General features: G+C 41.9%; 1 protein-coding gene across 6 annotated transcripts in view; it reads left to right on the forward strand.

Moving 5' to 3' along the window:
• Nucleotides 1-12,255, forward strand: part of LOC121079765 (MLX interacting protein) — a 48,189-nt gene that overhangs the window by 24,277 nt on the left and 11,657 nt on the right. For 5 of the 6 annotated variants that reach the window (XR_005825167.1, XM_040577450.1, XM_040577452.1 and 2 more), the window contains 11 exons: nucleotides 52-137; nucleotides 1,459-1,548; nucleotides 1,820-1,861; nucleotides 3,119-3,290; nucleotides 4,246-4,335; nucleotides 5,218-5,309; nucleotides 5,461-6,124; nucleotides 8,341-8,462; nucleotides 9,151-9,337; nucleotides 10,145-10,269; nucleotides 12,141-12,242. Coding sequence is in view for 5 of the 6 variants with exons in the window: in XM_040577450.1 (XP_040433384.1) it covers nucleotides 52-137; nucleotides 1,459-1,548; nucleotides 1,820-1,861; nucleotides 3,119-3,290; nucleotides 4,246-4,335; nucleotides 5,218-5,309; nucleotides 5,461-6,124; nucleotides 8,341-8,462; nucleotides 9,151-9,337; nucleotides 10,145-10,269; nucleotides 12,141-12,242 (1,772 nt within the window). In the remaining variant the exon portion in view is untranslated. The remainder of the gene's footprint in view (nucleotides 1-51; nucleotides 138-1,458; nucleotides 1,549-1,819; nucleotides 1,862-3,118; nucleotides 3,291-4,245; nucleotides 4,336-5,217; nucleotides 5,310-5,460; nucleotides 6,125-8,340; nucleotides 8,463-9,150; nucleotides 9,338-10,144; nucleotides 10,270-12,140; nucleotides 12,243-12,255) is intronic. The other variant, XM_040577451.1, reaches the window with a different exon arrangement.

Consider the following 12,255-nt stretch of genomic DNA (forward strand, 5'->3'; position numbering starts at 1 on the left):
CCCTGCAGAGCCCACTTCTGTCGAGCACTCAGATTTTCACTTTTCTTCCAGACCTGGAGAAGCGCAAGAATCCTGTGTGCCATTTTGTGACTCCACTGGATGGCTCTGTTGATGTAGACGAACATCGTCGGCCAGAGGTATGTAAAACCTAAGGAAAAGACTAACGAGCTCTAGAGATTATAGAGCATTTCCTAGTCCACTAGATAAAACAGCAGCTTAGTAATTCTGTGCTCTGTTGCCTTTATCTAGAAGGATCCGTTAAGATAAAGAAGATGTGCTGTTGAACCATTGTTTCTAATTTTATCATACTGATGTGATCAAGGAGCTACCAAAAGAACATTTGTTATCTATGTCACCTCTGTCTGTGTTCTAGTTTAGTGAACAGCAATTCAGATAGTTAAGATTTTGACAGCCACTGCTCTCTTCTGGCTGGAGATGGCCCAAGTCAGTGGGAAATCAGTGAGGATTATTTTTAGAATTGAATCCAAGTGACCCCATGAGAGTTTTCTGTGTCTTTATTTAATTGATGAGGTGTGATTTCAAGACAACAAGCAGTTTGTTTCTCTCTGTCAAGGTAACTTCACAAAAAGAGCGAGTTTGTGTACTTTCATTTTTGTGCTTCTGTACAAAATGCAAACTAACAGCTGCCCTCTGGCTCCTTACCGAAAACCAGTCAGGCCCTTGATGTGGCAATGTGTGTTGCTCTCTGTACTGCATAACTCTAGAATAATTTATAAATGCCAAAACCCTTCTAGGAAATGACAGTGTAGCAACTGCTACTGGAAGGAGTTCCAGATGAGTTTGTGGAACTGTCTCAGATTTTAGAAAGAACAGTTTTGATATTTGTGTGGAAAGATGACCGTTGAACACAGAAAGGTTGTGCTAAGGCTCTCATTAGTCTGCTGCCCCTAATTTATCACACACAACCATTTGCGATGCATTAAAGGCCTGCACCATTCTGATCCTTTCGTTGCTATTAGTTTGGGACCTGTGAGGTCACATTCTCCCTGAGCAGGACATCAAAATTCTATGGCTTTGTGTCATTCTTAGCAGCTTTTGTGTATGTGCACGTGTGTTCTGGCAACCTCGTGAAATTCTCTTTGCCTGTTTTCTGCAGAGCAAGGTGTTATTGTTCTATGTGTGATATTTTATTGAATTCATTGTAAGGTTTTATGACTTTTTTTTTAAAGTATTGGTTTTAGTTAAGCCAATGTGGGAGATGCTGACGGTGCAGTCCAACATCATCTTGTTTATTGTGGGAAAGATGAAGTTAGTACTGTCAGATTTAATCTGTGAAAGCTGAACTCTGGGACAGCTGGTCTGCTGATATGTGAGCTCAAACAGAATTAGCATGATTTCTTTTGTATTTTTTCTGCCTGAATATTTGCTTGGATATTTATTGGACATTCAGCCATTATGTGATTCCGTGTAATTCGTGGTATGTGTTTGTGTTCTCAGGCCATTGCAACAGAAGGGAAATACTGGAAACGAAGAATTGAAATAGTCATCAGGGAATACCACAAGTGGAGAACATACTTCAAGAAAAGGGTCTGTTAGTTTGCACAGTGAAAGTAGCTTACTTGAACAATATTTGTTGCTTTTTGAGTTTTGATGTCGCTTTTGCTAATGTGCACAAATACTTAAAATAGATGTTAAGCAAATACAGGCACACTCATCTGAATAGTCCCAATTAACTAAAAATGATTGTGCAGGGACTAATTGTGCACGGTAAGGTATTTCAAGTTTTGCAGTCAGGTTTTCTGCTGGGGTATACAGGACCTGTTCTGACTTTAACATCTCTTTTGTTCTCCTTTTGCAGTTACAGAAGCATAAAGATGAAGATCTTTCAAGTTTGGTCAGGGTAGGTGATAACACTGATAAGTGGCAGCATTTGTGCTTGTAGAAGCTGCAGTAAGTAACAAAGCTGTAATGTACCGTAGCTTGCATTGATTAAAATCTAAAGACGAGCATCTTGCTTAAATCTTGATTAAGGTTAGACACCTTAATGTTTGTGCACCATAAAGAACAGCTTAAAAAGCTTAAATTGGGTGGAGAAGAGGTTGAATGTAAAGTGCTGTGACAGAAGAAATGAGAAGCAGTTTGGGGTGTGCAGAAAGGTCAATTTCTTTGAGAGCTGGCACATTATTTCGTCTTGTTACTGACTCATAGCTGGCACTACTGCCTTACTTGTGTAAGTGGATATGTGACGATGTGAGAACTACATGTTGCAGGTCTTCCTGCTGTCACAATATTGGCAAATAATGTGCCGGGATCCTAAAAAAGGCAAGATGTTTAGAAGAACAACAATACCATCATTCAGTATGAAAAAGAAATTTTCATAAAGCCATCAATTCTACTTTGGGCATATAAACTGATGATCAGAAGCATTGTTCTGATTTGTTTTCTTTTTGGAACTGATCATGAATCTGGATCTGTCCCAGTTTCACAAAACTCTCAGCTGTTTTGGCCATGAGCTCCAATGCACCATCATGCTATGCTGGTGTAGTTAGTGCTGCGTGCTGGCTCGGCCACAAGAACCTGACTCTGTGTGCTTTTAGTCTGCAGCAAATGTGAGGCAATACAATTTAGCTCAGCCTGTAGTGAAGGAGGGGTAAGCCAAGTCACATTCTGTTGTGTTTTTCACAGCCTAAAAATGCCCACTAGATTACAAACATACCTTTTGCAAAGTCAGATCAATTACATTTCAGAGATTCATATAGGCTTCAGGGTAGGAGTTGTTTCCTCTGAATTTTTCCTGTGTGTGTTATTTTTAAATCTTTGTGAAAACCAAAGAATCATTAAACTGTAGTTGCAAAAATACACATATAATCACTGAAACTAAAAAGCATTGTTACAGATGCTTTGTTTTATGCACTGCTTGTCAACATCTGTTTTTTTGGGGAAAAACCTCTCCCAGAGTGTCATGGTATTCTGTCGAAGTTTTCTGCTCAAATCAGTGAGCTGAAGTTGTTAGGAGTACCACTGATCTGTTTTGAGTGTATCTCCTAAAGGAGAGTTGTTTCTCTTAAAATGGGAAAAATTCATACACTTAAGTGTCTGCACCTGACTGCGTTCGCACTGTCTCAGCAGCCTGACTTGTCTTCCTTTCCTTTGGCAGGACGATGATGTGGTTCTCTGGCAAAAAAGAAGATATGGCAGAGAAACCCCTGTACCTATGGAGGAAGGCAGCCTCTTGGATGCTGATATGCTTATGTCTGAGTTCACCGACACACTGTTCTCCACACTGTCTTCACATCAGCTGGTTTCCTGGCCAAATCCCAGAGAGATAGGTATGTGTTGGCTTTTAGCGTGTTGATTTTTGCAGTGGAAATCTCTAGAAGTCTGGTTTTGCTGCTTTTCTGCTTTTCTAGTCTTGCTTTAGAAATTTTAACTTACTTTGCTGACACAGATAAAAATAGCTCAGAGAATGTAGCTGTTTAATGGCTTGTAAGTTATGGAATCCCGGTGATTCATTCAAATTTCATTTTTATCTTAGCTTCTTTCTTGCTGTTCCTAGGATTGCCCTGTAATGTTGCTCTGAATAAATCCATAATGAGCAATATTTAACTTCATCGGTGGTAAAGGCATTGTTGTTTATCTCAAAGCAGTTGTGTATATTTTTAAGGGAATACCTTTTTTTTCTTCTGTAGCATTCAAATCTTTGAGTAAGTCCTTTAGAAAAAATGTGAATCACATCTGTAAAAACAATCCCAAGAGCAGTGCAATTCTGACTGCTTTCTCACTGAAGGCTCTGACTGGCTGATAGGACAGCAAATGTCCACTGTGCATCATCCTTGCTGCATGGATGTCTGAGCAATTCCAGAGCCACTGCACTTTACAAGAAGTGTACCCGAAGTAAAGTTAAATGGATAATGGCTTATTTTAAAATACTGTGCTATGAGCTGTGGTGGTTCAGGTGGTGATTCCCAGCAAGTTCATGTATCACGCAGCAAGGGCAGGATAAGAGGTTTGGGAGCAGTAAGCCTGTGAGGTGTCCATGCTAGTCCATTCCCAGTTACTGGTGAGGGCCATGAGAGGTTCACTTCTTCCTTTGTACTAGCTGGAAGTTTTGTTCCCTAATAGTAGTTCTCAAGGAGTGCAGATGCTCAGTTCATTTCAGCAGATTTCAGCAGCGCTAAACAACATGGTTGAGCCTGGCTGTGGAGTGTGTCGGTGTTCCAGCCAAGTGTGAGTTACTGTGCAAGTGATGCATAGCTAATCTAATCTCTCTTCTGAATTTTCCAGCACACTTAGGAAATGCTGACATGATTCAACCAGGGCTTATTCCTCTGCAGCCAAATTTTGATTTCATGGATACTTTTGAGCCTTTTCAGGGTAAGAATCAGATATATAGTCAATTAATTTTTTAAAAAATTGCAATGATTTATGAGCTTTTGTCTAACAGAAGATTAAATGTTGCAGATATCTACTCTTGTTAGGAAAAAAAGACATTTAAGTGAAAGATGAAGAACATCTGGTGTATGTCTTCATTGTTCATTATTTCAGCCAGATGTGTATGTGGGGAGGCTATTGTTACAGTCCTTCAGTTCTGTGGCTTTGAGAGTTGCTTCAGGATTGTTTATTCCAGGGTTTGAACCTGGTTGTTAATTTGGCATTCAGAAGAATAATGTTTAGACCTTAAGTCATTGAGTAATTTAAGACAGAACGTCACGTGTGAACAGGAGAAACCCACAGAATTGCTAAGGTTTTGCCATTTAACACTTCTTAAGGATGAAATGTTAAGTCCTGTGTTAGAAACTCGAAACATTTCTTTGTTTGTCTTGGCACGTCGTCTGGTACCCTCAAGAATTATGTATGACATGAAACTACTATTGACAACTTTAATGATTATGGCCCTTTGTGGAAGTCAAAAGTCAAATCTGTTTGCTGGGCCTTCATTCAGTCTGCATCAGATCACTGAGTTTTGTGAGCATTGAGAATCAGCTCTTGGCTTTCTGCGTATAGCTGAACCTTAGTATATTGATTTTTGCGTTGTCCTCAGCTTGCATGAAAAGTGATGAAGTCTGCCCAGAAGAGATCAGTTCTTCTGGAAGACAACAATTTATTGCTCACTTAGTTGTATGAAGCAAAACATCTCATGGTTTAATTATTTGCTAAATAATATTGCCATTCCTGTGAATTTTAGTATTTCATGGTGCAGTGGTGTACCATGAACTCGAGAAGTAGAAAACTAAGAGGTGACTTTTTATGTTTCAGATTTATTCACACCCAGTCGTTCCAGTAATTATTACCCCTCTGTGTCTGCTGCCAGCTCAGCTACAACGGACAGCAGCAGCCATTCTTCCCAGGTAAGGGAGATCCTTAATGTTTAAAATAGCCTCATCTCAGACATGTATGCACTGTGTATACTTTCAGACGTGAGCCATGTCCTTCTCAGAAGGAGTTCAGCTCAGATTCAGGGGTCGCATCTCAATCTGTAAAATTTCTCTTTTCTGTCAGTCTCCTGTCCTGCCGTCGGGTTCCTTGCCCAACACACTTCCATCTGGGAACATCAGCGATGGACTGATTGCTTCCTCAGTACCTGCTCCTGTCATTCCTGATGTTGGCACTGACCAGTGTTCCAGCATTAGAAGCGGGGGATCTTTCATCCAGCCAGCAGACTTTGCTCCTGACTCGTCTCTCAGCGGGCCGCAAACTTTTGTCCCAGTGTTTCAGACACCTTTGCCACTGCTTCAACCTGCGACACAACAGCACCAGTCCCCGTTGCCTGCAGTGCCTCTGAATACTAGCTTAAGCTCTCCACCACCTGCTTTTGCTGCACCAGAAACCCAGAAGTTTGGCCTCTGCGAATCTACAGTTATCACCCACACGGCTTCAGCTACGTTGACCCACAACGCCCCTGCCACCACCTTCAGCCAGAGCCAGAACCTCGTCCTGGCAACGCAGCAGCCAGGTGCAGGAGTGCCTTGTAACCTGGCTTTCCAGACTACTGTCCTGCAGGGGCAGCCCCGGCCCCAGTTGCAGTCCCAACTGACATTTGCACTCCCCAAAGCCGTTCCCCTGGCCAGTGCTGGGACAAGGCCCAAACAGTCACAAAAAACAGTGCCTGCTCCGAAGCCTGAAACAGTGTCCTTAGTGTTAAAGAATGCCTTCATCACCCCAGGTGAGAAGCACTGGTGGGTGATGTTCTTCTTTCCTTTCTTGATTTACTCAAGTAAAAATGCAGCTTCTTGAGGGTGTCTAAGGAGCCCTCCTAATCCACTGGCACATGGCTACACTGTACAATGGGATGCTCTGGACTGCTGTGAGGATTGGAAGCGGTTTGCTTGTGTGTGTGCAAGGTTGACCTGCCAAGGGGGTCATTCACTAGGGGATTTTCAACCCCAGGATTGTGACTCCGTTGCAAAATTTGTGCTGAGCTGTGTAGGTGCATCACTGTGTGGGTTAACTAGAGCTCTGTACTCCTACCTTCCTGAAACCTTGGTTTTGATGTTTAGTACTGTTCTGATTAGTTCTGCCCCTTCAGAATATTCAGCCAAGTGGGGCAGGGAGGCAGTGTGGGCTGGAGAACGGCAGGTCTGTCCCTGCCACTGACCCGCTGGGTGCCTGGACAGGTCACTGTGTCTATCTGTGCATCGTCACACTAATACCAGGGTGCTGCCTTGCACACCGCTAACACTTTGGGTGTGTGCTGAGGTTCAGCTTAGCGTGCCTGAAACTCTTTGAGAGTTTCTTTGAGACAGAGCGTGGTGTTGGCTAGGGAACGGCTGTTGAAGTGGACCCCAGCACTGGTCCAGATGAAAGTGTGGGGGCGTGCCTCTTGTCCACAGATCATCAGTGCTCCCTGGCAGCACCAGGGTGAGGATAATCAATCATTCCAGTGGGGTGGGCATTAAAACAGGCAGGTAAACAGGGATTTTGCTTCAGGCAATCTAAAGACTCTTGAGTTACTGTCAGGAGCAGTGTTTTTTCAGTTCAGTGTGTGAATGCCTAATGGTTATGCTGGGACTTCCACATTGGGTGAACTGGTGACATTGGCACTTCATCAGGCTGCAAATAGCAAGTGTGAGCAAGAGAGAGTTTTTCTTGTGGGAAAGCTCAAGACTAGAGCAGGACGGGCAGTAAACTTTTTCTTGGAATTATTGCACACTATTTTCAGCCTTGTGCTGATTGGGGGCCAAGTGACTTCATCCGTCTGAAATGTGCAGCCGCAATCCAAGAACAACCCTGCCTGGAGGAGTAGCAGTAAATAGGCTTTACTAAGAAGTAGGTAGGTATGTCTGTCAGGGCCTGGCACTGTGTTTACCTACAAGAAGTTTGCTGTTCAGGAGTAGAATAGGCCCAAGGATCTGATTCTATTATGTCACTATGAACAGGTGATCATGGCAACGTTTCTGTCTATGGTACATAATAAAACATGAGTCCGGGTACTTTTAGCAGTCAAGACATTACTTACCTAGTAAAGCATTGCAGGCAACATTCACTGTCAGAAAGCCTTTGCTCCTAGCATACTTCCTTGGGTTGTTCCTCACCCCTTGTATCACTTTCCCAATACTTTATCAGTTTATTCTGTCACAACCAACAGCCTTGTTTCTCATGTAGATGTAAAGCCATTGGCATTTTTCATTTCTGGCAGTGGTATGTGTTCTGAGATCACAGTGCTCCTAAATCACAGGGGCACCAAGCTCAGAAGTCTAGTTTTTGTAAAGACTGGAGCTTTATTTTTGGCAATAGAGTAACCATCAGTACTTATAACTGAGGCGTTAACGTGTACAGGACAAACAAATCATCTTATGAATGCAACATGAATTGCATTATAACCTTTTCTAGAAAGGGATGTATGTGGTTTACTGTCTTTTGATATAATGACTCAAAAATAAGCACAGGTTATCTCATCAGACACACAGTTTCACATGGGAAAAAACTCTGCTGTCACCACTTCACTATAAATGTTCTAAGCAAATGAACTGAAGCAAATACAGGCTAGAGGGAAACTCAGTTAAGTTTGATCTGAGTTTTCTGCATGCTTTTTGAGAAACTTTGTCTTGATGAACCCTTCTTCTGTGAAGGCAGCTATAATAGAATGAAGACACGTTGCACCTCCCAGATTTACTATCTACCTCTGTAAAAACACCTTGAAACAGCGACAGTGCTGCTAGAAGCCTCAGAAATAATTGATTGATCTGGTGTACTGGAATCAGGGGATTGAGATTATCAGAAAATTGGTGGCACTTTGTGTGGCAGTGAAGTAGTACCAAATAGGTGCCCATTAATCTATTCCCCCTGTCGAATGTCAAGTAATTTCATACAAAATAATCTCTATTTCTTTTTTTTTTTTTTTGGTCTTGTAAACTATTCTAACTAAATTGTGTTCTTCAGCTGCCTTTCAGGGACAGTCCAGAGCTGTGATTGTAACTCCAGCACCTTTAAAAAGAGAGGGGATTTTGACGCCAGCCATGTCTCAATCTAATGTTGCAATTGCACCAGCTGGAATTGCCAGAGTAAGGAGAATAAAATGAATATGTTTGGTTTTTTAGGTCTGTTGTTTGCAGGTCGTTAGCCATACTGCACTCAGGAGGGTAACTAGTCCGTTAAATTTCACCTGTTACCCAGTGTGTGTGTTTGTGCAATCAGCATTATGCTTACTTATTTTTATTTTAGCTACTTGATGGGTCTGGAAATACTATCTAGTCTTCACAGCCTCTGTCTCATACAACAAGATTACAAGGAGGCATGCATACGCTGTACCACTAGTGGGGTTGATTTGTGCTCTATTAATCATGCAGAGGCTAGCAAGAACCCAGGATGCTCACCTTTCCATTTACAAGTTGGAAAGTGTGGCTTGGAGAATATGAATGGATTTTCCAATATGTTGTATACAGGAAGATGGAAATAGATTTTAGTATTTTGTGCTGTTGACGTGTTGTAACACTGCATTAAGTTATGAAAGGATTCTGGTTTCCTGCCAGAAGCCTGATTTCAGTGCCTGCCAATTCCTTACATATTATTAGCCCTTGTTTCATGTCATCAGATTGTTAATCATGTATTAATTTGTTACTTTTAGTGAAAGGCAAGGTAACAAACCTCTCTCCCCCCCTTCTCTTTTTCTCTTTTCCTTCTTCTCATGTTCTCCCTCTTTTCCTTGTTCTTTCTCTGCTTTTCTCTTTGCTGTTTCTGTGCTGTTCCCAGGCTCCCGGGGTGACGGAGTTCCGTAGTAACATTCTGGTTGGTCCAGCACAGCAAGCGCCAAGTAGCCAACAAACCCAGTCCACAGTCTCGCATCTCTTCTCTCCTAGTGTAGTCCAGGATGGGTTGGTGAAAGGAGAGCAAATCCCTTCCCACAGTAGCAGTTCACAAGTTCCTTCACCTACACCTAGTAAGTTAGCAAGCTCTAAGCGTTCTCTCTCACCTACACACTCAAGCACGTTTCCATCGGTTAGGCAGAGGGTTAATCGGCCTTGAAGATCCCAGGATACTTTTTGAAGGAAAACTTTTTGGGCCCTTCTACCCTCCAGCTGCAGTTGCATCCAACTGTTTGCAATTTTGTTCTTAAACTACTGTCCAGTGTTCCCACAAGCTGTCATTTTGCGATTAGTAAGTGGTTCCTTTCTAAAAGGATGTGCTGTCATATTCACAAAGGACTAATTAAGCCCATTTGAAAGGCATCTGTGTAGAAAGTGCTGAATAGGTTTGTTGTTCGGTATCCTAACTGTAATTTTGAGTGGAGAATTTCAGACACAGACCTTATTAATGGTAGGTAAGTGAAAAGATTCCTTCTGCATGCATGTTGATATCTGGGCCAGTTTTAGACACTTAAGCTGGTTTTGATGGTAAATGGCTTGTTAAATATTACTGTCATGTCCCAGGCCATTAGAGCCTTAGATGGGAGAGTCTAGCACCACAGTGGAATTAGATCCTATACATTCAGTATGCCTTTGCTTAAATACGTGTGCATGTGAAAGGAAAATGATATTTCGTTATTCATGATGCATTACCTTTGTGCCGTGGAATACTAAACTTTCCCAGCAGTCTTGACATTTTCTAGCATGTGGTTGCTGTATCAATGAACATAACATAGTTGTCGACTGCATTTCAGTTTTGTCCTGAATAGAAACTTTTCAGCAGTTATATTTGCTACAGAATGTTGTTTGTTAACATGCCTTGTCTGTCTTCCTTTATGAAGGCCGAGACTGTCAGAATTCTGGCCAAGCTTCCCCCTGCACCTCTGAGCAGAGCCCCAGCCCGCAGTCTCCCCAGAACAGCAGCTCAGGAAAACCTGCCACTGACCCTCAGATGGCTGCATTTAAGGTATGTGTCCATATCTTTGGGGTGCTTTTCTTTGCCTTTGTAGCTACTTTTCTCCCCTGATGTCTGAACGTGGATGTGAGAGTAAGCTGCGCTTCAGGAACAGTGAAATATTTGTGCCTGGGGCTTAACTTGTACTACATCTGTCCTGCTCTGTTCATTTTAAAACGTCAAACTCTAATAAACTGCTCAGCTCCTCAGAGATGTATCACTGGAGGGGCTAAACTGTACCTTTTGCAGTTCCTGATGTGGCTCACAGGAGTCTTATGCCAGGACTCAGTTTACTTGGTCAAAGGTTTCAGGCTGAGTTTTCTAAACCGTGGCTTTTTGCCATTATGCTGTTGGAGCTCTCTAGGTCTGCAAGGCTTTGGCCATTGCTGGAGGGGAGAGTTCTCAACCTGCTGGGTTATCTCACATGTCTCCAGTGATGCTATGCTGCTCTATAAAGAAACAGCTTCAAAGACTGTACAAGTTATAGCCGTAAAACACTTCAGGAATTACTGGGATAAGAATTCGGAGATGGCATGTGAAAGCAGGCTCTACCTCATCACGAGCTGACCTTGTCAGAATATTTTCTTTGATAGTATGAGAAACTTTTCCACAGAAAACAACCAATGCAGGAAAATCAACACTAACTCTGCCGTCCATTTTGTGGTGATAGGGAGCATTACTTAAGCATTTTGCAAGTGCCTGACCCTTTTTGGCTTCTTTTTGTATACCTCATGAGTTGATCTCAGCTTGATTATTCATAGGGCAGAAAGGTAAGTTTAAACTCTTGCAGCCTGTGATTGCCCTCAATTCTAGTTCTTTTGCAAAGGAGAATCAGAACTACTGCTTGCTGAGCATGCTGAAAGTTCCTCGTAATGGTTTGCAGTTCTTTGCTTAGCATAAATGCTCATGATCAGTAGTTGCACTCCCTGATAGAGAGTAAATTTAAAAAGGAACAAACTACTAGGACTGGTCAACGGTAGGAAAGGGGCCACTAGATGGAGCAGTGCTCTTAAAAGTGAGAGCACCTCAATGAAGAGTCTTTATAGCCCTTTGAGCTCACGTGCATTTCATGTTTCAGTTCCTGGCAGGAATTGCTTTGCATGTGTAGTGTCAGTAACTCTTCTGTAAGTTGAGAAAGTGATGTTTACTTGTCTCTAAATGTACGCTCCTTGTTGCTCTGCACTGTTAGGCTGAACAGTTCTGTATTGCTCAGTAACATTGTTTTTTCAGCTTGGCAAAATGTGGAGGGCGTGGGAAATCTCAGTTCTGCTCCTGAGCTTGCATTTTCTGTGGGTTTGGGCAGAGACTTAACTGTTTTGTTGCATTGTTTTCCTTCACTGTAAATTGGGGTGATGGTGAGCTACCCTTGGAAAGCTTAGCTCTGAAGATAATGCATTCTAAAATTGCAAGTGCCTTAGTTTTTCCAAAAGATATTGGTGGAAATAGCTCTAAACTTTTTAATGCTACAAAGGAAAATATTAATTCCTAACAAAGGCTTTATCCTCAGAGTAGGCCAGAATTATTAATTCTTCTTATTTTTTTTATAGGGCTACCTGTTGATATCAGTAGAGATTCTGTCTATTAGCAAGACTTCAGCAAGGTTACATGCACCCAAAGTATAGAATTTGACTTCAGAAGAAGAGTGTTTAAGAGTCTCAAATAGGAATTTTTATTTTGAAAGAAAATGTACAGGGTTTGGATTTGAATTTCATACTCTGAACGCTTTTTAATCACTTATATTGTTTGCAAGTTTATAGTAATATAGCTTGGACTGGAAAGACAATGAATGCCGTAATTCAACAAAAATGATGCTGAATTTGAATAGCAGAAATAATCATAGCAGTAGAACAATAAAGGAAAACAGCATAATTTTATTTACACAGATGCAAAGAATGAAGCGTATTTCATCAGAACAAAAACGAAGGTTCAATATCAGGATTGGTTTCAGTACTCTGAACAGCTTGGTTTCGTCCAACTCCAAGTCGGTAAGTAACTTGG

The sequence above is a fragment of the Cygnus olor genome, chromosome 17, assembly GCF_009769625.2.
Source record: "Cygnus olor isolate bCygOlo1 chromosome 17, bCygOlo1.pri.v2, whole genome shotgun sequence".
In the NCBI taxonomy this organism is placed as follows: Eukaryota; Metazoa; Chordata; class Aves; order Anseriformes; family Anatidae; genus Cygnus; species Cygnus olor.